Consider the following 25309-nt stretch of genomic DNA (forward strand, 5'->3'; position numbering starts at 1 on the left):
TCGGGGGAGACGTCACCTGGACGCCCTGGATGTGAGAGGTATGTGCTGCTATGTAGCGAGTACAGTAAACTGGGGGGGGGGGGGGGACTTAGAGAACTGGGCCATATTCATTGGGGCTTGGGCCCCGGATCTTTTGAGATCCTAGCAACGCCCCTGCTGAATCCAATATGGCGGCCATCCTCCAACAAGTGGCATGGAATTCTCACCATGAGGCTTACAACCAATCAGCTACTCACAGAGCCATCATGTGATTAGTGCCTGCAGGGGGCGCTGTTTTCAGCATCTGGAGCACGCATGCGCAGGTGCTGTATCACTATACTGCACTCTAGGTTTTCAGGCGCCGCCTTGGCACTGAAATGGCGCCTTTTGCTCCATGAGAAAACGCCATTTGGGGGCGACAGCAGAAGTCAGGAAGGTGAATCGGCTCTGTAAATGACCCCCACTCCCAGAACATCTGCTCAGAGGCGTTATCACTATTACAGTGCAGAGTATAAACCCCCCCACATCTCCCTCTGGAGAGGAGTGACTACTCAGAGTCCATCAGCGACGTACGCCTACCAGAGCCTATAATGCCTCCTCTCCGTCATGTCAGCATTGCGGAAACAGACGCCGAATAATGATCTGTAGACGCTTCACCAGAGCAGTGATATGGATGTGCAGGAGTACAATGCCAGAGCTGCAGTGAAGACTGACACAGGCCGAGCAGTAAAGACAGGGAACAGGGTAAATGTATCCAGAGAGCAGCTCTGCTCATTAAAGCGAGAAAGAGGGTGCAATGCAGCGCTGAGTCTGAAAAATAGAATGCCGGAACTACAGCACAGACTGAATGCAGAGCACAGTGGCCCTGAGCATGTCCTGTGTGGAGGTGGGGAGGGGGGTGTCTTCTGTTGGCTGAAGATATTTGCTCTTCCATCCTCTGGTGACGATGGAAATGGTAAAAAAACAGGATCCCACTGAAACCTGCAGAGAAGATGATGTTCCCCAGCACTGGGGTCCCGGTCTGGAGGCTCCACAGCTGCCCCGGTGCCATCTGCTGCAGGTGAGTAAGAAGCTTCTCCCCTACCTACCTGTGTCAGGTACTCCCACAAGGGTTGTCAGTTGTCATCCAGCTCCCTAAATGCCAAATATATCACCATGTACAGTTTCTTGCTCCCTCGCTGCGTCTTGTCAGTCTTCACTGTAGTGTTTGCATTTTATTCACACACCAATAATTTGTTACAATGTATCAGGGCAGCATGAATTTATCAGACTGTTTAGATCACCAAAAACTATCAGGACTGGACACAACTGTAACAAACCCTTAGCTGTTAGAAGGATTAGGTCTGAAGTCCTGATCATACAGAAAGGCCTCATGCTCACGGACGTTGTTTTGGTGGCTCGGATGCGGACCCATTCACTTCAATGGTACGGATCGCTCCTATACAAGTGTATAGAAGCGATCCGTACCATTGAAATGAATGGGACGGCTTGGGTGTAATTACAGCTGCTCACCGCTGCAGATGCAACGGCGAGCAGGTAAATAATGAAGAGGAGGCAGTGCTGGCACAGCGCGCGCCTTCTCTTTAAACAGCTTATCGGCGGGGGTGCCGGGTGTCGGACCCCAGCCGGTCTTATATTGATGACCTATCCTGAGAATAAATTGGTGAGTGAAATTGGACCGGCACTCAAAACACCCAGAGAAATGTGGATCCAAACTTATTTATTTAAGTACAATAAAATAAATCGAGTGTGTATATTGGCATCAAAAATACAATTTTATCGATAGAATATCTATTATAAAAAATCGACCACAATGAATCGATCCAATAAAATAGAATAGGTTAAAATTCATACATAAAATACATATAAAATGCAATATCCTTAATCGATAAATACTCGATTTTTCTGGAGACCTAAGTGTTTTTCTCAGATAAAGTCCCAGTACAATAAACCCATATATATGGGTGAGTCCCAATGGAAATAATCAAAGCTGTGTCCTCAGAGCTTTATATAAGGAACATCATTTTACCTTTTCAGGCCTGCATAATTAATAAATGCAACCAGCTTTCACGATTAAGCGTATATTTTTAGTTACTCACAACCTTTGGCGCACAGGTACTCCGACCAGACGCGTTTCGAGATAGCTTATCTCTTCCTCAGTGGGGAAGAGATAAGCTATCTCGAAACGCGTCTGGTCGGAGTACCTGTGCGTGAACTCGACTGCTATTTCTACATGGCCATGTATTGAAACCAACTACACAAGGAAAAGTTTCTGTTTTACTCACGAAAACCTACAGACGGACCAAGTCCTGTGATATTCTGTGACGAGATCCTGAGAGCTGCTGCAGAGGGAAACCAACACTGCTGGACTGGGATGTGAATGGTGGGACGCCACCTGAAATAATTCCCATGCAAAGAACCTCTCGATCAGCGCCAAAGGTTGTGAGTAACTAAAAATATACACTTAATCGTGAAAGCTGGTTGCATTTATTAATTATGCAGGCCTGAAAAGGTAAAATTATGCTCCTTATATAAAGCTCTGAGGACACAGCTTTAATTACTTCCATTGGGACTCACCCATATATATGGGTTTATTGTACTGGGACTTTATCTGAGAAAAACACTTAGGTCTCCAGAAAAATCGAGTATTTATCGATTAAGGATATTGCATTTTATTTGTATTTTATGTATGTATTTTAACTTATTCGATTTTATTGGATCGATTCATTGTAGTCGATTTTTTATAATCGATATTCTATCGATAAAATTGTATTTTTGATGCCAATATACACACTCGATTTATTTTATTGTACTTAAATAAATAAGTTTGGATCCACATTTCTCTGGGTGTTTTGAGTGCCGGTCCAATTTCACTCACCAATTTATCTCAACAAGAGCAAGGGGTGGCTCTTTTTGTCCAGAGCACCTAGCGTGATTACTCATAGTGAGCCATCTGTTCATTCTCTCCAAGTGAACATTTCTCTATCCTGAGAATAGGTCATCAATAAATATAACTTGAACAACCCCTTTAATTCTGTCAAAAACTTCTGTCTCAAAGTAAGCCAGCCAATAGCTGCACAGAGCGAGTCCAAAGGATCCGCCCCAAATGTATCGTCAGCCGGGGCCCACTGCTAAACCTCATACTGGTACCTGGTACACCCTTTCGGAGATAAATGTGGTACTGATCCAAGCATACACCCACCGCTGTAGTGTGCCGTTCTTTAGTGTGTAAGCGCCTATACAGGTACATATACAGGTGCACATACAGTACAGACCAAAAGTTTGGACACACCTTCTCATTCAAAGAGTTTTCTTTATTTTCATGACTATGAAGGCATCAAAACTATGAATTAACACATGTGAAATTATATACATAACAAACAAGTGTGAAAAAACTGAAAATATGTCATATTCTAGGTTCTTCAAAGTAGCCACCTTTTGCTTTGATTACTGCTTTGCACACTCTTGGCATTTTCTTGATGAGCTTCAAGAGGTAGTCCCCTGAAATGGTCTTCCAACAGTCTTGAAGGAGTTCCCAGAGATGCTTAGCACTTGTTGGCCCTTTTGCCTTCACTCTGCAGTCCAGCTCACCCCAAACCATCTCGATTGGGTTCAGGTCCGGTGACTGTGGAGGCCAGGTCATCTGGCGCAGCACCCCATCACTCTCCTTCATGGTCAAATAGCCCTTACTTTCAAAGTTTTCCCAATTTTTCGGCTGACTGACTGACCTTCATTCTTAAAGTAATGATGGCCACTCGTTTTTCTTTACTTAGCTGCTTTTTTTCTTGCCATAATACAAATTCTAACAGTCTATTCAGTTGGACTATCAGCTGTGTATCCACCTGACTTCTCCTCAACACCACTGATGGTCCCAACCCCATTTATAAGGCAAGAAATCCCACTTATTAAACCTGACAGGGAACACCTGTGAAGTGAAAACCATTTCAGGGGACTACCTCTTGAAGCTCATCAAGAGAATGCCAAGAGTGTGCAAAGCAGTAATCAAAGCAAAAGGTGGCTACTTTGAAGAACCTAGAATATGACATATTTTCAGTTGTTTCACACTTGTTTGTTATGTATATAATTTCACATGTTCATAGTTCATAGTTTTGATGCCTTCAGTGTGAATCTACAACTTTCATAGTCATGAAAATAAAGAAAACTCTTTGAATGAGAAGGTGTGTCCAAACTTTTGGTCTGTACTGTATATACAGAGGCTCCTATACAGGTGCACATACATCATACATATACAGAAGCTCCTATAAAGGCACACATACACTCACCTAAAGAATTATTAGGAACACCATACTAATACGGTGTTGGACCCCCTTTTGCCTTCAGAACTGCCTTAATTCTATGTGGCATTGATTCAACAAGGTGCTGATAGCATTCTTTAGAAATGTTGGCCCATATTGATAGGATAGCATCTTGCAGTTGATGGAGATTTGAGGGATGCACATCCAGGGCACGAAGCTCCCGTTCCACCACATCCCAAAGATGCTCTATTGGGTTGAGATCTGGTGACTGTGGGGGCCATTTTAGTACAGTGAACTCATTGTCATGTTCAAGAAACCAATTAGAAATGATTCGAGCTTTGTGACATGGTGCATTATCCTGCTGGAAGTAGCCATCAGAGGATGGATACATGTTCTCATTCTGTTTACGCCAAATTCGGACTCTACCATTTGAATGTCTCAACAGAAATCGAGACTCGTCAGACCAGGCAACATTTTTCCAGTCTTCAACAGTCCAATTTTGGTGAGCTCGTGCAAATTGTAGCCTCTTTTTCCTATTTGTAGTGGAGATGAGTGGTACCCGGTGGGGTCTTCTGCTGTTGTAGCCCATCCGCCTCAAGGTTGTGTGTGTTGTGGCTTCACAAATGCTTTGCTGCATACCTCGGTTGTAACGAGTGGTTATTTCAGTCAACGTTGCTCTTCTATCAGCTTGAATCAGTCGGCCCATTCTCCTCTGACCTCTAGCATCCACAAGGCATTTTTGTCCACAGGACTGCCGCATACTGGATGTTTTTCCCTTTTCACACCATTCTTTGTAAACCCTAGAAATGGTTGTGCGTGAAAATCCCAGTAACTGAGCAGATTGTGAAATACTCAGACCGGCCCGTCTGGCACCAACAACCATGCCACGCTCAAAATTGCTTAAATCATCTTTCTTTCCCATTCTGACATTCAGTTTGGAGTTCAGGAGATTGTCTTGACCAGGACCACCCCCCTAAATGCATTGAAGCAACTGCCATGTGATTGGTTGACTAGATAATTGCATTAATTAAAAATAGAACAGGTGTTCCTAATAATTCTTTAGGTGAGTGTACATCATACATGTACAGAGGCTTGTATACAGGTGCATATACATAACAAATGCATATACATCATACATATACAGAGGCTCCTATACAGGTGAACATACATCATACATATACAGAGGCTTCTATACAGGTGCACATAGATCATACATATACAGAGGCTCCTATACAGGTGCACATACATCATACATATACAAAGGCTCCTATACAAGTACATATACAGGTGCACATACATATACAGAGGCTCCTATACAGGTGCACATACATATACAGAGGCTCATATACAGGTGCACATACAGGGAGTGCAGAATTATTAGACAAGTTGTATTTTTGAGGATTAATTTTATTATTGAACAACAACCATGTTCTCAATGAACCCAAAAAACTCATTAAAGGGCTTCTGTCACCCTGCAAAAATCATTTTTTTTTTTTGGGATAGTTACATTCCTTATAGCCCGATATAGGAGAATATAATCTTGTCACTTACTTTCATGCGGCCGTTTCTTTAGAAAACGAAGTTTTATAATATGTAAATCCAGTCTCTACCAGCAAGTAGGGCGTCTACTTGCTGGTAGCCGCAGCATAAAACCGCCCCCTCGCCGTGTTGATTGACAGGGCCAGCCGTGATCTCCTCCTCCGGCCGGCCCTGTCAGTATTTCAAAAATCGCGCGCCTCTGTTCATTCGGCGCAGGCGCTCTGAGATGAGGAGGCTCGTCTCCTCAGAACTCCCTCAGTGCGCCTGCGCCGATGACGTCTTCTCTTTCGGTGATGTCATCGGCGCAGGCGCACTGAGGGAGTTATGAGGAGACGAGCCTCCTCATCTCTGAGCGCCTGCGCCGATTGAACAGAGGCGCGCGATTTTTGAAATACTGACAGGGCCGGCCGGAGGAGGAGATCCCGGCTGGCCCTGTCAATCAACACGGCGAGGGGGCGGTTTTCTGCTGCGGCTACCAGCAAGTAGACGCCCTACTTGCTGGTAGAGACCGGATTTACATATTATAAAACTTCGTTTTCTAAAGAAACGGCCGCATGAAAGTAAGTAATACCATTATATTCTCCTATATCGCGCTATAAGGAATGTAACTATCCAAAAAAAAAAAAAATGACTTTTGCGGGGTGACAGAAGCCCTTTAATATCAAAGCTGAATATTTTTGGAAGTAGTTTTTAGTTTGTTTTTAGTTTTAGCTATTTTAGGGGGATATCTGTGTGTGCAGGTGACTATTACTGTGCATAATTATTAGGCAACTTAACAAAAAACAAATATATACCCATTTCAATTATTTATTTTTACCAGTGAAACCAATATAGCATCTCAACATTCACAAATATACATTTCTGACATTCAAAAACAAAACAAAAACAAATCAGTGACCAATATAGCCACCTTTCTTTGCAAGGACACTCAAAAGCCTGCCATCCATGGATTCTGTCAGTGTTTTGATCTGTTCACCATCAACATTGCGTGCAGCAGCAACCACAGCCTCCCAGACACTGTTCAGAGAGGTGTACTGTTTTCCCTTCTTGTAAATCTCACATTTGATGATGGACCACAGGTTCTCAATGGGGTTCAGATCAGGTGAACAAGGAGGCCATGTCATTAGATTTTCTTCTTTTATACCCTTTCTTGCCAGCCACGCTGTGGAGTACTTGGACTCGTGTGATGGAGCATTGTCCTGCATGAAAATCATGTTTTTCTTGAAGGATGCAGACTTCTTCCTGTACCACTGCTTGAAGAAGGTGTCTTCCAGAAACTGGCAGTAGGACTGGGAGTTGAGCTTGACTCCATCCTCAACCCGAAAAGGCCCCACTAGCTCATCTTTGATGATACCAGCCCAAATCAATACTCCACCTCCACCTTGCTGGCGTCTGAGTCGGACTGGAGCTCTCTACCCTTTACCAATCCAGCCACGGGCCCATCCATCTGGCCCATCAAGACTCACTCTCATTTCATCAGTCCATAAAACCTTAGAAAAATCAGTCTTGAGATATTTCTTGGCCCAGTCTTGACGTTTCAGCTTGTGTGTCTTGTTCAGTGGTGGTCGTCTTTCAGCCTTTCTTACCTTGGCCATGTCTCTGAGTATTGCACACCTTGTGCTTTTGGGCACTCCAGTGATGTTGCAGCTCTGAAATATGGCCAAACTGGTGGCAAGTGGCATCTTGGCAGCTGCACGCTTGACTTTTCTCAGTTCATGGGCAGTTATTTTGCGCCTTGGTTTTTCCACACGCTTCTTGCGACCCTGTTGACTATTTTGAATGAAACTTTGATTGTTCGATGATCACGCTTCAGAAGCTTTGCAATTTTAAGAGTGCTGCATCCCTCTGCAAGATATCTCACTATTTTTGACTTTTCTGAGCCTGTCAAGTCCTTCTTTTGACCCATTTTGCCAAAGGAAAGGAAGTTGCCTAATAATTATGCACACCTAATATAGGGTGTTGATGTCATTAGACCACACCCCTTCTCATTACAGAGATGCACATCACCTAATATGCTTAATTGGTAGTAGGCTTTCGAGCCTATACAGCTTGGAGTAAGACAACATGCATAAAGAGGATGATGTGGTCAAAATACTCATTTGCCTAATAATTCTGCACGCAGTGTACATATACAGGTACACATACATCATACATATACAGAGGCTCTTATACAGGTGCACATACATCATGCATATACAGAGGCTCCTATACAGGTACATATACAGGTGCACATACATATACAGAGGCTCCTATACAGGTGCACATACATCATACATATACAGAGGATCCTATACAGGTGCACATACATCATACATATACAGAGGCTCTTATACAGGTGCACATACATCATATTTATACAGAGGCTCCTATAAAGGTGCACATACATCATACATATACAGCGGCTCCTATACAGGTGCACATACATCATACATATACAGAGGCTTGTATACAGGTGCATATACATAACAAATGCATATACATCATACATATACAGAGGCTCCTATACAGGTGCATATACATTATACATATACAAAGGCTCCTATACAGGTGTACATACATCATACATGTACAGAGGCTTCTATACAGATGCACTTACATCATACATATAAAGAGGCTCCGATACAGGTGCTCATACATATACAGGTGCACATACATCATACATATACAGGCATAGGTGTAGGAACCACAAAAAATCTGGGGGGGGCAGCACTTTTGCTCCCCGGGTATATTTTTATTCAGTAAACTGCGAGTTGTTTATATCGTTAAATTTTAAGTGTGTGTGTGTGTGTGTGAACCCCTTCCCCCCCCCCCCCCCCCCCCCCACACACACACACACACACTTACAGTTCTGAAGACTCAGGGGTGCTGGCTGGCTTGGCCTCAGGGGTGCTGGCTGGCTTGGCCGGGCAGAAGGAGTGTGGGAGACTGTGAGGCCTTTTTCTCCAAGCTGCTCCGGATCAGTGCTCTAAGCTCCGGGCTGGAAGTGGGCACAATAAAAAAAAAAAAAATTTCATTACACCTCAGGTCAGACCACCAATCAGACCCCCAATTTTAATCAGACCTCAGCCCCAATAAGATCCCCAATGTTAATAAGACCTCAGATCACACCTCAGCTCAGACCCCAATATGAATGACCCCCAATCAGACCTCAGATAAGAGCCCCAGTGCCTCTCATCAGCCCCCCAGTGCCTCTCATCAGCCCCCCCCAGTGCCTCTCATCAGCCCCCCAGTGCCTCTCATCAGCCAGTAATAACAGCCCCCCCCAATCATGTGCCAGTAATAACAGCCCCCCAATCATGTGCCAGTAATAACAGCCCCCCCAATCATGTGCCAGTAATAGCCCCCCCAATCATGTGCCAGTAATAGCCCCCCCAATAATGTGCCAGTAATAGCCCCCCAATCATGTGCAAATAATAGCCCCCCAATCAAGTGCGAGTAATAGCCCCCCCAATCAAGTGCCAGTAATAGCCCCCCACAATCAAGTGCCAGTAATACCCCCCCATCAAAGTGCCAGTAATACCCCCCCATCAAAGTGCCAGTAATAGCCCCCCCAATCAAGTGCCAGTAATAGCCCCCCCATCAAGTGCCAGTAATAGCCCCCCCATCAAGTGCCAGTAATAGCCCCCCAATCAAGTGCCAGTAATAGCCCCCCCAATCAAGTGCCAGTAATAGCCCCCCAATCAAGTGCCAGTAATAGCCCCCCAATCAAGTGCCAGTAATAGCCCCCCCAATCATGTGACAGTAAAACAAAGTATTGTATATATAAAAAAATTAATAATTTAACACTTATACTTACCTCTTGGAGCGATGCGATGCAGGCCTCTTCCGGCCTGTCACTGTGTCCCGACTCCAGCGCTGTACGGCTCATGCGGCGCGATGACGTCATCATGCCGCCTACGCCGGCCTCTGATAGGCTGCTGGCACTACTAGGCCGTCAGCCTATCAGAGGAACAGGAAAGGGACACACCTCCCTGCCCTGCTCCTCCGCACAGCCTTCTGTTTGTATCGCTGTCCTGAGGACGGCGATACAAACAGATCACTATGGAGATGAGCGCTTCACTTCCACAATGGAAGCGCTCATCTCAGTGCCTGCCCCGCCGCACACATTGCCCCGCTGCCGCTGGGGGGGATTTGACCATACCTGTCCCCACGCATTATTTCCTGGGGGGGATCCGTCCCCCCCGTCCCCCCTTCCTACGCCCATGTATACAGGTGCACTTACAGTACATCACATATCTTTACAAGACAAGAGATACATAGTTGCTGTGCCGCGGGGATTTTTCTTTGCAGTGATCGCCGTGTGATATCATTCCAATACAGGGAGTGCAGAATTATTAGGCAAGTTGTATTTTTGAGGATTAATTTTATTATTACACAACAACCATGTTCTCAATGAACCCAAAAAACTCATTAATATCAAAGCTGAATATTTTTGGAAGTAGTTTTTAGTTTGTTTTTAGTTTTAGCTATTTTAGGGGGATATCTGTGTGTGCAGGTGACTATTACTGTGCATAATTATTAGGCAACTTAACAAAAAACAAATATATACCCATTTCAATTATTTATTTTTACCAGTGAAACCAATATAACATCTCAACATTCACAAATATACATTTCTGACATTCAAAAAAAAACAAAAACAAATCAGTGACCAATATAGCCACCTTTCTTTGCAAGGACACTCAAAAGCCTGCCATCCATGGATTCTGTCAGTGTTTTGATCTGTTCACCATCAACATTGCGTGCAGCAGCAACCACAGCCTCCCAGACACTGTTCAGAGAGGAGTACTGTTTTCCCTCCTTGTAAATCTCACATTTGATGATGGACCACAGGTTCTCAATGGGGTTCAGATCAGGTGAACAAGGAGGCCATGCCATTAGATTTTCTTCTTTTATACCCTTTCTTGCCAGCCACGCTGTGGAGTACTTGGACGCGTGTGATGGAGCATTGTCCTGCATGAAAATCATGTTTTTCTTGAAGGATGCAGACTTCTTCCTGTACCACTGCTTGAAGAAGGTGTCTTCCAGAAACTGGCAGTAGGACTGGGAGTTGAGCTTGACTCAACCCGAAAAGGCCCCACAAGCTCATCTTTGATGATACCAGCCCAAACCAGTACTCCACCTCCACCTTGCTGGCGTCTGAGTCGGACTGGAGCTCTCTGCCCTTTACCAATCCAGCCACGGGCCCATCCATCTGGCCCATCAAGACTCACTCTCATTTCATCAGTCCATAAAACCTTAGAAAAATCAGTCTTGAGATATTTCTTGGCCCAGTCTTGACGTTTCAGCTTGTGTGTCTTGTTCAGTGGTGGTCGTCTTTCAGCCTTTTTTACCTTGGCCATGTCTCTGAGTATTGCACACCTTGTGCTTTTGGGCACTCCAGTGACGTTGCAGCTCTGAAATATGGCCAAACTGGTGGCAAGTGGCATCTTGGCAGCTGCACGCTTGACTTTTCTCAGTTCATGGGCAGTTATTTTGCGCCTTGGTTTTTCCACACGCTTCTTGCGACCCTGTTGACTATTTTGAATGAAACGCTTGATTGTTCGATGATCACGCTTCAGAAGCTTTGCAATTTTAAGAGTGCTGCATCCCTCTGCAAGATATCTCACTATTTTTGACTTTTCTGAGCCTGTCAAGTCCTTCTTTTGACCCATTTTACCAAAGGAAAGGAAGTTGCCTAATAATTATGCACACCTGATATAGGGTGTTGATGTCATTAGACCACACCCCTTTTCATTACAGAGATTCACATCACCTAATATGCTTAATTGGTAGTAGGCTTTCGAGCCTATACAGCTTGGAGTAAGACAACATGCATAAAGAGGATGATGTAGTCAAAATACTCATTTGCCTAATAATTCTGCACGCAGTGTAGTCCGGATGCTGTTTGATGCAGTAGGGCTGATTGTGCGGATTTTTTCTTGTTCATTTTACAGATGTTAAGTGGGTTTTTTACCTTCTTTTCTCTGTGCTTTTTGTAGTTCTAAAAGCTTATAAGACATTCTTATATTTTTCGTCCCCTCGTGATTTTAATCTGTGATCTGTGCTCTGCACTCTTCTGTGCTGTCATCTCAGCAACGTCCTGTTTTACCAGACAGTGGTCGTGTCCCTCACGATATGGCAGTGCGGATCATGTGTAGGGTCGTCCACTGTGAATATCAGTTATTACAGACTATGGCGTAGCCGCAAGAATTATTGTGATTCAGCAGACTGGTGTATTGGTATGAAATGAGTATGCAGCACCTGCGCTGAGCAATGATGGTTTATTATGAGCCTCCTCCTCTGTAAGGCTACTTTCACACTCGCGTTTGGTGCGGATCCGCACCGATAATACAACCGTCTGCATCCGTTCAGAACGGATCTGTTTGTATTATCTTTAACATAGCCAAGACGGATCCGTCTTATTATGAGCCTCCTCCTCTGTAACACTGCCTTCACACACTTAGGTTGTATCCGTCCTTTATACTTTCTCTTCTTTTATCATCCACTCCTGATTTTGGCTTCCAAAACTGCATCAGGAACCTGACTGGGTGAAAGCGCCCTTAGGCGATGACTCGCATTTTGTGCAGAACCGGTCGGTCAGGTGACTTTCCTGCAGAATGTTTAATCTGTAACAGTATGAGAGCCAAACCAGCAGAGACTCAGCAGCGCCAACTTCTGCCGCCAGCCTTAGGGTGTGCAAGCCGCGCAGCAAGGGGGCGCTGCAGCCTCTTGGGCTCCTGACGGGGACTGCTGTGAGCGAGGACTGTATTATTACCTTCTGTAGGATCAGGGAGAGGTGGAAGCCAAGCAGATGCTGGACACGAGCAGATACCATGGAGATCAGGTACGAGGACAGACACAGGACATGCGCTCCATAAAACTTTTAAGGCTGTCTGCTAACTTCCAGGGCGATACGGGGCGACACAGGGCAATGCGGGGTGACACAGGGCGATACGGGGTGACACAGGGACATATGATGGTAATGATCTGTGTAACAGAATACAGCATAAAATAACGACCGGACAGAACTGGCGACTCCACATAAATAACATGGAGCAGAGGCCGAGCATGCACCCTGCTGCTATCGCACAGATGGCGATAGCCGAGTGCTGTACTCTAGGGGATGCATGTACTGAATATCTGTGTGTATGATGTATATGTATAGGAGCCTCTGTATATGTTTGATGTATGTGCACCTGCATAGGAGCCTCTGTATATGTATGATGTATGTGTGCCTGTATAAGAGCCTCTGTATATGTATGATGTATGTGTGCCTGTATAAGAGCCTCTATACGTATATGTATGATGTATATGTACCTGTATAGAAGCCTCTGTATATGTATGATGTATGTGTGCCTGTATAAGAGCCTCTATACGTATATGTATGATGTATATGTACCTGTATAGGAGCCTCTGTATATGTATGATGTATGCACACCTTTTATTGGAGCTTCTGTATATGTATGAGGTATGTGTATAAAAGCCTCTGTATATATATGATGTATGTGCACCTGTAAGGGAGCCTTTGTATATGTATGACGTATGTGTATAGGAGCCTCTGTATATGTATGATGTATATGAGCCTCTATACATGTATGATGTATGTGCGCCTGCATAGGAGCCTCTGAACATGTATGATGTATGTACGCCTCTATAGGAGCATCTGTACATGTATGATGCATGTGCGCCTGTATAGGAGCCTCTGTACATGTATGATGTATATGCATCTGTATAGGAGGCTCTGTATATGTATGATGTATATGCATCTGTATAGAAGTCTCTGTATAAGTATGATGTATGTGCGCCCGTATAGGAGCCTCAACATATGTATGATGTATGTGCACCTGTATAGGAGCCTCTGTACATGTATGATGTATGTGCACCTGTATGGGAGCCTCTGTACATGTATGATGTATGTACGCCTCTATAGGAGACTCTGTATATGTATAATGGATGTGCACCTGTATAGAAGACTCTGTATATGTATGATGTATGTGTGTCTGTATAGGAGACTCTGTATATGTATGATGTATATGTACCTGTATAGAAGCCTCTGTATATGTATGATGTATATGCATCTGTATAGAAGAATCTCTGTATATGTATGATGTATGTGCGCCCGTATAGGAGCCTCAACATATGTATGATGTATGTGCACCTGTATAGGAGCCTCTGTACATGTATGATGTATGTGCACCTGTATGGGAGCCTCTGTACATGTATGATGTATGTACGCCTCTATAGGAGACTCTGTATATGTATAATGGATGTGCACCTGTATAGAAGCCTCTGTATACAGGGAGTGCAGAATTATTAGGCAAGTTGTATTTTTGAGGATTAATTTTATTATTGAACAACAACCATGTTCTCAATGAACCCAAAAAACTCATTAATATCAAAGCTGAATATTTTCGGAAGTAGTTTTTAGTTTGTTTTTAGTTTTAGCTATTTTAGGGGGATATCTGTGTGTGCAGGTGACTATTACTGTGCATAATTATTAGGCAACTTAACAAAAAACAAATATATACCCATTTCAATTATTTATTTTTACCAGTGAAACCAATATAACATCTCAACATTCACAAATATACATTTCTGACATTCAAAAAAAAACAAAAACAAATCAGTGACCAATATAGCCACCTTTCTTTGCAAGGACACTCAAAAGCCTGCCATCCATGGATTCTGTCAGTGTTTTGATCTGTTCACCATCAACATTGCGTGCAGCAGCAACCACAGCCTCCCAGACACTGTTCAGAGAGGAGTACTGTTTTCCCTCCTTGTAAATCTCACATTTGATGATGGACCACAGGTTCTCAATGGGGTTCAGATCAGGTGAACAAGGAGGCCATGTCATTAGATTTTCTTCTTTTATACCCTTTCTTGCCAGCCACGCTGTGGAGTACTTGGACGCGTGTGATGGAGCATTGTCCTGCATGAAAATCATGTTTTTCTTGAAGGATGCAGACTTCTTCCTGTACCACTGCTTGAAGAAGGTGTCTTCCAGAAACTGGCAGTAGGACTGGGAGTTGAGCTTGACTCAACCCGAAAAGGCCCCACAAGCTCATCTTTGATGATACCAGCCCAAACCAGTACTCCACCTCCACCTTGCTGGCGTCTGAGTCGGACTGGAGCTCTCTGCCCTTTACCAATCCAGCCACGGGCCCATCCATCTGGCCCATCAAGACTCACTCTCATTTCATCAGTCCATAAAACCTTAGAAAAATCAGTCTTGAGATATTTCTTGGCCCAGTCTTGACGTTTCAGCTTGTGTGTCTTGTTCAGTGGTGGTCGTCTTTCAGCCTTTTTTACCTTGGCCATGTCTCTGAGTATTGCACACCTTGTGCTTTTGGGCACTCCAGTGACGTTGCAGCTCTGAAATATGGCCAAACTGGTGGCAAGTGGCATCTTGGCAGCTGCACGCTTGACTTTTCTCAGTTCATGGGCAGTTATTTTGCGCCTTGGTTTTTCCACACGCTTCTTGCGACCCTGTTGACTATTTTGAATGAAACGCTTGATTGTTCGATGATCACGCTTCAGAAGCTTTGCAATTTTAAGAGTGCTGCATCCCTCTGCAAGATATCTCACTATTTTTGACTTTTCTGAGCCTGTCAAGTCCTTCTTTTGACCCATTTTACCAAAGGAAAGGAAGTTGCCTAATAATTATGCACACCTGATATAGGGTGTTGATGTCATTAGACCACACCCCTTTTCATTACAGAGATTCACATCACCTAATATGCTTAATTGGTAGTAGGCTTTCGAGCCTATACAGCTTGGAGTAAGACAACATGCATAAAGAGGATGATGTAGTCAAAATACTCATTTGCCTAATAATTCTGCACGCAGTGTAGTCCGGATGCTGTTTGATGCAGTAGGGCTGATTGTGCGGATTTTTTCTTGTTCATTTTACAGATGTTAAGTGGGTTTTTTACCTTCTTTTCTCTGTGCTTTTTGTAGTTCTAAAAGCTTATAAGACATTCTTATATTTTTCGTCCCCTCGTGATTTTAATCTGTGATCTGTGCTCTGCACTCTTCTGTGCTGTCATCTCAGCAACGTCCTGTTTTACCAGACAGTGGTCGTGTCCCTCACGATATGGCAGTGCGGATCATGTGTAGGGTCGTCCACTGTGAATATCAGTTATTACAGACTATGGCGTAGCCGCAAGAATTATTGTGATTCAGCAGACTGGTGTATTGGTATGAAATGAGTATGCAGCACCTGCGCTGAGCAATGATGGTTTATTATGAGCCTCCTCCTCTGTAAGGCTACTTTCACACTCGCGTTTGGTGCGGATCCGCACCGATAATACAACCGTCTGCATCCGTTCAGAACGGATCTGTTTGTATTATCTTTAACATAGCCAAGACGGATCCGTCTTATTATGAGCCTCCTCCTCTGTAACACTGCCTTCACACACTTAGGTTGTATCCGTCCTTTATACTTTCTCTTCTTTTATCATCCACTCCTGATTTTGGCTTCCAAAACTGCATCAGGAACCTGACTGGGTGAAAGCGCCCTTAGGCGATGACTCGCATTTTGTGCAGAACCGGTCGGTCAGGTGACTTTCCTGCAGAATGTTTAATCTGTAACAGTATGAGAGCCAAACCAGCAGAGACTCAGCAGCGCAAACTTCTGCCGCCAGCCTTAGGGTGTGCAAGCCGCGCAGCAAGGGGGCGCTGCAGCCTCTTGGGCTCCTGACGGGGACTGCTGTGAGCGAGGACTGTATTATTACCTTCTGTAGGATCAGGGAGAGGTGGAAGCCAAGCAGATGCTGGACACGAGCAGATACCATGGAGATCAGGTACGAGGACAGACACAGGACATGCGCTCCATAAAACTTTTAAGGCTGTCTGCTAACTTCCAGGGCGATACGGGGCGACACAGGGCAATGCGGGGTGACACAGGGCGATACGGGGTGACACAGGGACATATGATGGTAATGATCTGTGTAACAGAATACAGCATAAAATAACGACCGGACAGAACTGGCGACTCCACATAAATAACATGGAGCAGAGGCCGAGCATGCACCCTGCTGCTATCGCACAGATGGCGATAGCCGAGTGCTGTACTCTAGGGGATGCATGTACTGAATATCTGTGTGTATGATGTATATGTATAGGAGCCTCTGTATATGTTTGATGTATGTGCACCTGCATAGGAGCCTCTGTATATGTATGATGTATGTGTGCCTGTATAAGAGCCTCTGTATATGTATGATGTATGTGTGCCTGTATAAGAGCCTCTATACGTATATGTATGATGTATATGTACCTGTATAGAAGCCTCTGTATATGTATGATGTATGTGTGCCTGTATAAGAGCCTCTATACGTATATGTATGATGTATATGTACCTGTATAGGAGCCTCTGTATATGTATGATGTATGCACACCTTTTATTGGAGCTTCTGTATATGTATGAGGTATGTGTATAAAAGCCTCTGTATATATATGATGTATGTGCACCTGTAAGGGAGCCTTTGTATATGTATGACGTATGTGTATAGGAGCCTCTGTATATGTATGATGTATATGAGCCTCTATACATGTATGATGTATGTGCGCCTGCATAGGAGCCTCTGAACATGTATGATGTATGTACGCCTCTATAGGAGCATCTGTACATGTATGATGCATGTGCGCCTGTATAGGAGCCTCTGTACATGTATGATGTATATGCATCTGTATAGGAGGCTCTGTATATGTATGATGTATATGCATCTGTATAGAAGTCTCTGTATAAGTATGATGTATGTGCGCCCGTATAGGAGCCTCAACATATGTATGATGTATGTGCACCTGTATAGGAGCCTCTGTACATGTATGATGTATGTGCACCTGTATGGGAGCCTCTGTACATGTATGATGTATGTACGCCTCTATAGGAGACTCTGTATATGTATAATGGATGTGCACCTGTATAGAAGACTCTGTATATGTATGATGTATGTGTGTCTGTATAGGAGACTCTGTATATGTATGATGTATATGTACCTGTATAGAAGCCTCTGTATATGTATGATGTATATGCATCTGTATAGAAGAATCTCTGTATATGTATGATGTATGTGCGCCCGTATAGGAGCCTCAACATATGTATGATGTATGTGCACCTGTATAGGAGCCTCTGTACATGTATGATGTATGTGCACCTGTATGGGAGCCTCTGTACATGTATGATGTATGTACGCCTCTATAGGAGACTCTGTATATGTATAATGGATGTGCACCTGTATAGAAGCCTCTGTATACAGGGAGTGCAGAATTATTAGGCAAGTTGTATTTTTGAGGATTAATTTTATTATTGAACAACAACCATGTTCTCAATGAACCCAAAAAACTCATTAATATCAAAGCTGAATATTTTCGGAAGTAGTTTTTAGTTTGTTTTTAGTTTTAGCTATTTTAGGGGGATATCTGTGTGTGCAGGTGACTATTACTGTGCATAATTATTAGGCAACTTAACAAAAAACAAATATATACCCATTTCAATTATTTATTTTTACCAGTGAAACCAATATAACATCTCAACATTCACAAATATACATTTCTGACATTCAAAAAAAAACAAAAACAAATCAGTGACCAATATAGCCACCTTTCTTTGCAAGGACACTCAAAAGCCTGCCATCCATGGATTCTGTCAGTGTTTTGATCTGTTCACCATCAACATTGCGTGCAGCAGCAACCACAGCCTCCCAGACACTGTTCAGAGAGGTGTACTGTTTTCCCTCCTTGTAAATCTCACATTTGATGATGGACCACAGGTTCTCAATGGGGTTCAGATCAGGTGAACAAGGAGGCCATGTCATTAGATTTTCTTCTTTTATACCCTTTCTTGCCAGCCACGCTGTGGAGTACTTGGACGCGTGTGATGGAGCATTGTCCTGCATGAAAATCATGTTTTTCTTGAAGGATGCAGACTTCTTCCTGTACCACTGCTTGAAGAAGGTGTCTTCCAGAAACTGGCAGTAGGACTGGGAGTTGAGCTTGACTCCATCCTCAACCCGAAAAGGCCCCACAAGCTCATCTTTGATGATACCAGCCCAAACCAGTACTCCACCTCCACCTTGCTGGTGTCTGAGTCGGACTGGAGCTCTCTGCCCTTTACCAATCCAGCCACGGGCCCATCCATCTGGCCCATCAAGACTCACTCTCATTTCATCAGTCCATAAAACCTTAGAAAAATCAGTCTTGAGATATTTCTTGGCCCAGTCTTGACGTTTCAGCTTGTGTGTCTTGTTCAGTGGTGGTCGTCTTTCAGCCTTTTTTACCTTGGCCATGTCTCTGAGTATTGCACACCTTGTGCTTTTGGGCACTCCAGTGATGTTGCAGCTCTGAAATATGGCCAAACTGGTGGCAAGTGGCATCTTGGCAGCTGCACGCTTGACTTTTCTCAGTTCATGGGCAGTTATTTTGCGCCTTGATTGTTCGATGATCACGCTTCAGAAGCTTTGCAATTTTAAGAGTGCTGCATCCCTCTGCAAGATATCTCACTATTTTTGACTTTTCTGAGCCTGTCAAGTCCTTCTTTTGACCCATTTTGCCAAAGGAAAGGAAGTTGCCTAATAATTATGCACACCTAATATAGGGTGTTGATGTCATTAGACCACACCCCTTCTCATTACAGAGATGCACATCACCTAATATGCTTAATTGGTAGTAGGCTTTCGAGCCTATACAGCTTGGAGTAAGACAACATGCATAAAGAGGATGATGTGGTCAAAATACTCATTTGCCTAATAATTCTGTACACAGTGTATGTATGATGTATATGTACCTGTATAGAAGCCTCTGTATATGTATGATGTATATGTACCTGTATAGAAGCCTCTGTATATGTATGATGTATGTGCACCTGTATAGGAGCCTCTGTATATGTATGATGTAAGTACACCTTTTTAGGGACCTCTGTATACAGTGCCTTGCAAAAGTATTCACCGCCCCCCCCCCCCCTTGACTTTTTTTGTGTTTTGGTGCCTCACAACCTGGAATTAACATGGATTGTTTGAGGATTTGCATCATTTAATTTACAGAACTTGTTATCAGTATAAAAGACACCTGTCCACAACCTCAAACAGTCACACTCCAAACTCCACTATTGCCAAGACCAAAGAGCTGTCGAAGGACACCAGAAACAAAATTGTAGACCTGCATCAGGCTGGGAAGACTGAATCTGCAATAGGCAAGCAGCTTGGTGTGAAGAAATCAACTGTGGGGGCAATTATTAGAAAATGGAAGACATACAAGACCACTGATAATCTCCCTCTATCTGGGGCTCCTCGCAAGATCTCACCCCGTGGGGTCAAGATGATCACAAGAACGGTAAGCAAAAATCCCAGAACCACAGAGAAGGACCTAGTGAATGACCTGCAGAGAGCTGGGACCAAAGTAACAAAGGCTAACATCAGTAACACACTACGCCGCCAGAGACTCAAATCCTGCAGTGCCAGACGTGTCCCCCTGCTTAAGCCAGTACATGTCCGGGCCCGGCTGAAGTTTGCTAGAGAGCATTTGAATGATCCAGAAGAGGATTGGGAGAATGTCATATAGTCAGATGAAACCAAAGTAGAACTTTTTGGCGAAAACTCAATTTGTCATGTTTGGAGGAGAAAGAATGCTGAGTTGCATCCAAAGAACACCATACCTACTGGGAAGCATGGGGGTGGTAACATCATGCTTTGGGGCTGTTTTTCTGCAGAGGGACCAGGACGACTGATCTGATGTATGTGCACCTGTATAGGAGCCTCTGTATATGTATAATGGATGTGTACCTGTATAGAAGCCTCTGTATATGTATGATGTATGCACACCTTTTATTGGAGCTTCTGTATATGTATGATGTATGTGCGCCTGTATAAGAGCCTCTATACGTATATGTATGATGTATGTGCACCTGTATAGGAGACTCTGTATATGTATGATGTATGTACATCTGTAAAGGAGCCTCTGTATATGTATGATGTATGTGCACCTGTATAGGAGCCTCTGTATATGTATGATGTATGTACATCTGTATAGGAGCCTCTGTATATGTATGATGTATGTGCACCTGTATAGCAGCCTCTGTATATGTATGATGTATGTGCGCCTGTATAGGAGCCTCTGTATATGTATGATGTATGTGCCCCTTTATTGGAGCTTCTGTATATGTATGATGTATGTGTATAGGAGCCTCTGTATATGTATGATGTATGTGCACCTGTAAAGGAGCCTTTGTATATGTATGAGTATAGTAGCTTCTGTATATGTATGTGTGCCTGTATATGAGTCTCTGTACATGTATGATGTATATGCACCTGTATAGGAGCTTCTGTATATGTATGATGTATGTGCACCTGTATAGGAGCCTATGTATATGTATGATGTATCTGTATAGGAGTCTCTGTATATGTATGATGTATATGCACCTGTATAGGAGTTGCTGTATATGTTTGATGTATGTGCACTTGTATAGGAGCCTCTGTGTATATGAAAGTATATAGCTATGTATGATCTGTGTATATGAGGGTATATACATATGTATGATTTGTGTATATAGCTATGTATTATTTCTGTATATAGCTATGTATGATCTGTGTATATGAGGATATATAGCTATGTATGATCTGTATATATGAGGGTAAATAGCTATGTATGATTTTTGTATATGAGGGTACATGGCTATGTATGATCTGTGTGAATACCCATGTATGATTTGTGTATATGGGGGTACATGGCTATGTATGATCTATGTATATGAGGGTATATAGCTATGTATGATTTGTATATATAGCTATGTATGATCTCCGTATATAGCTATGTATGATCTGTGTATATGAGGATATATAGCTATGTATGATCTGTGTATATGAGGGTTTATAGCTATGTATGATTTGTGTATATGAGGGTACATGGCTATGTATGATCTGTGTATATGAAAGTATATAGCTATGTATGATCTGTGTATGATTTGTGTATATAGCTATGTATGATTTGTGTATATAGCTATGTATGATTTGTGTATATAACTATGTATGATCTGTGTATATGAGAGTATATAGCTATGTATGATCTATGTATTTGAGGGTATATAGCTATGTATAGTCTGTGTATATAGCTATGTATGATCTGTGTGTGTGCATGTACACTACTTTATGTAGATGTCTCAGTATGCAGTGGATTTTCAGCTTTATATTTGGTATATTTTAGGATCTGAGAAGCCATAAATAAAGGTAAGAAGGAGGAACTCCCGACCGCTCATGGCGACAGCGGCCCCCAGAGGACAAGCCCTGACCCTTGCCCTGTGTCTGCTGCTCAGGAACGGTGAGTCTGAATCTAAATCTGCCATTAGTGCTCAGGGGCCCCACCTGTACCATAGGGGCCCATAAACATGATACAAGGTCCATGTGCTGGCTGCATCTGCATCTGCTCCTCTGACCTGAACTCCTGTTGGACGCGCGTTCACACAGTGTCTTTTTCTTCCAGTTTGCAGCCAGTTTGTGGTGGACGATGTGTACGCTGTGGACGGAGTCGCCAAAGGCAGCGTGACGTTACCGTGCTCGCTCACCGCACCCAGCAACTGGAAGGACCACGAGCTGAAGATTATCTGGTTCAAAAACTTGACAGAAAAATTATGGGATTGTGTGGTGAAAAGAGAGAAGTCGCCCGATTGTCGCTCGTCCCCGAACTCTTCCCGGTCTCGGATCTCATGGGGGGTCTTTGGAAACGCTGATTTAGAGATCTCTGCGCTACAGGAATCGGACGCTGGGCCGTATCAGTGCTGGATCCTCCTGTCAGACGCCTACCGCCGCAGAGACCTGCTCCTCAGGGTCCATGGTAACCACAATCCTTCACCATTGCTAGATCTGTTTCTGGAAAAGCTGGGTGACCAGAGGGTGGGATAAAGCAGGTGCGATCCCAGACAAGCCCATCATCTAATGTATGACGCAGGGAGTGGTCATCGGCCCCAAGCCAGGACAAGGGATTATCCAGATGGGATACAGTTGTAACAAACCCTTAGCTGAGTGAGCAGGACTAGATCAGGGCAGCTTTTTAGGTTGTCGATGTAAGCAGCAATGTTTCCATTCACTGACAGGAAACAGAGATCTTGAAAATGTAGCAAAATTGAAACAGAAGGCATCTTCGAATGTCTGGACCACAGTGGAAGGCCGTTGTGCAGAGCGATGGTTCTAGTTATAGTCATATAGCGGTCTTCAGTGGTCCTCCACCGTCAGACTTCCCGACGCATCGCCATCCGGTCCTCTGACGGAAAAATAAAATGGGATGATCAGGATGTTGGAGGAATGTGGCAGGACGGCGGAGAAGGTTTGTCCGGTCGTCTACAGGCCACTGTCAGCTGGAAGTACTATCCACAGCCGCTCCCCTCACCCACTGCTCACTGGGGTCTGACAGGCACAAAGATGTCAGGCACGGGCGTAGCTAAAGGCTCATGGTGCCAGGCCGCATCTCTATAATAGTGCCAGGCTGCATCTCTATAATAGTGCCAGGCCGCATTTCTATAATAGTACCCGGAAGCATCTCTATAATAGTGCCAGGCAGCATCTCTATAATAGTGCCAGGCAGCATCTCTATAATAGTGCCAGGCAGCATCTCTATAATAGTGCCAGGCAGAACCTCTATAATACTGCCAGGAAGCACCTCTATAATAGTGCAATGCTGTACAGTTATGATGGTGCTATGTGGTAGCTCTACTGCAATACTATACACATCTTCTATAATAGTAACCCTCAATACCTCTACGATAGTGCCATACACATCCTATATTATAGTAACCCTCAGTACCTCTACGATAGTACCATACACATCCTCTATGATGGTTCCTCTAATACCGATGGCATATTCTAAGAATAGGTCACCAATTCCGTAAAACCTACATAAGGGCCTGCCATACTCTCACAACCAGTGCTATAAGGTTATGCCCCAGTATGGTGGACACAGGGTGGTGGAGGTCTTGGGCCCATTGCTGGTATTGCCCATGCTTTAATCAGACCCTATAGGGTTTTCCATACCAATCATAATCTGTTAATCGGCAGCTCTCCTGGAAGGATTCCTCAGCTCGTTGTGTGGTCTAAATGAATGCTTTATGGGGTCATTTATGAAGTGGTGTATATGTGTTACAGATTCAGTCACACAGTGGACTGAATCTGCAACTTCTTCCCCTTCCATTCCACGTAAGCCAGTTCTAAAAAAAAGGGGCATGGCGTGGGCAAGAAAGAGGTGGGCCAGCAGGCCCGTCTCATTTATTATTTAGAAAATGCAAGGGAGCTGGCGTAGATCTAAGGCTGTTAGGCGCCGGCAGTCGATGCGCTTAAGTTATGTAAAGGCTAGCGCCACCGCAGGGATATAAGATCGGCATCTATAAAACGCTGGTCTTAATTAGTGATAAGAGGCAGGGGCTATATTCGAATTTGCGATTATTTAATAAATATTTTGTAGAATATTCATCATATATTCGCGAACTTCGAGAATTCAAGATTATTTTATTGAATGCGAAAAATCTGCAATGTAAAAATCGCGTAATGCGAAATCGTAACGCGAAATACAGGCGTGGATGACTTTTTCAAGCTGGCATAAGTTTCCTGAGACTGGAGAAAATGGTTGGCACGGCAGAACATTACAATAGCTTTATATGCAGATAGAGTCAAGTGCTCCAATATATTCACGATTGCGCTAATCGGCAGTGATTAGAATATTTATTTATTTATTTATTTTCGTGCAACTTCACATTTTAGCAGATCTGACTACAGATTACTGATTGGTGCACTAAGTATTGTTGTGAACTTGACATTGCTTCCTTCTCATTGGTCCACAAGCAAGAAGCAGAGAGGAATCATGTGTTCAGATGGAAAAAATGCCGAATATTAGATATAATAAATATATAGCACTTTATTCAAAATATTAGCGAATTCTCGAAGTGGCGATATTCGCGATAAAAATTCGCTATTCAAATATTTGTGCTCAACACTAGTCTTAATAAATGACACCATATGTTTCCATATTGGCATGATGGACACCAGAAATCATCTGCTCATATCTATAAACCTCTTCTTCTCACCAGGAGTCCCTACTGATGGTCCAGGACCGGACACAAGAGGTCAGTTCTTAGGACTGGTGCTGGATGCATCTTCACGGAGGTTCCTCCTGCTGAGCGGCTGGCCTGTGGCTGCATTCCTCATTCTGCTGCTTCTGACTCAAAGATTACGTATCAGTAGGAGAATGAGAAAATGTAATCTCCCTAACTTAATATAACTTGATGGACGAGGTGTGATGTTGAGAGGTGGATCCAGAGAAGGCCCACGGACGAGATGAAAAGATTCAGGACGTGGAACAGGGGTCAAGGTCAAAGACGTTTCTTATCTTAAGGAAACACTGGAGTTCTGTGCATTGCGCTGAAGGGTGAGGGGTAGCGGAGAGATGGGTTCTAGAGGCTACTTTCACACTAGCGTTTTTGCTGGATCCGGCAGGGTTCAGCAAAAACGCTTCCATTACTGATAATACAACCGTCTGCATCCGTTATGAACGGATCCGGTTGTATTATCTTTAAC

The 25309-nt window shown here is 43.7% G+C and overlaps 1 protein-coding gene across 4 annotated transcripts; it reads left to right on the forward strand.

Annotated features, from left to right (window-relative positions):
* Positions 1–25309, forward strand: LOC121003957. Of its 4 annotated transcripts, none has more exons than XM_040435938.1 (4): positions 1–38; positions 21954–22067; positions 22230–22580; positions 24823–25309. In XM_040435938.1, exons 2-4 carry the CDS (start codon positions 22004–22006, stop codon positions 25011–25013), a joined length of 606 nt encoding a protein of 201 aa, XP_040291872.1. In that variant the 5' UTR covers positions 1–38; positions 21954–22003; the 3' UTR covers positions 25014–25309. The 4 variants fall into 4 exon arrangements, with proteins under 4 accessions (XP_040291872.1, XP_040291874.1, XP_040291871.1 ...); XM_040435940.1 differs by lacking the exon at positions 1–38 and adding an exon at positions 16392–16561 and having other exon boundaries at positions 22230–22653; XM_040435937.1 differs by lacking the exon at positions 1–38 and adding an exon at positions 16392–16561.

Source organism: Bufo bufo, chromosome 6 (assembly GCF_905171765.1).
Source record: "Bufo bufo chromosome 6, aBufBuf1.1, whole genome shotgun sequence".
NCBI classification, from domain to species: domain Eukaryota; kingdom Metazoa; phylum Chordata; class Amphibia; order Anura; family Bufonidae; genus Bufo; species Bufo bufo.

Excerpts from the sequence above, each read along its gene's own strand:
- LOC121003957 (XM_040435938.1), top strand. The coding sequence starts at position 22,004 with ATGGCGACAGCGGCCCCCAGAGGACAAGCCCTGACCCTTGCCCTGTGT. Across the intron at positions 22,068-22,229 it reads GTGTCTGCTGCTCAGGAACG|TTTGCAGCCAGTTTGTGGTG; the intron begins GTGAGTCTGAAT and ends TTTTTCTTCCAG. Across the intron at positions 22,581-24,822 it reads CCTGCTCCTCAGGGTCCATG|GAGTCCCTACTGATGGTCCA; the intron begins GTAACCACAATC and ends TCTTCTCACCAG.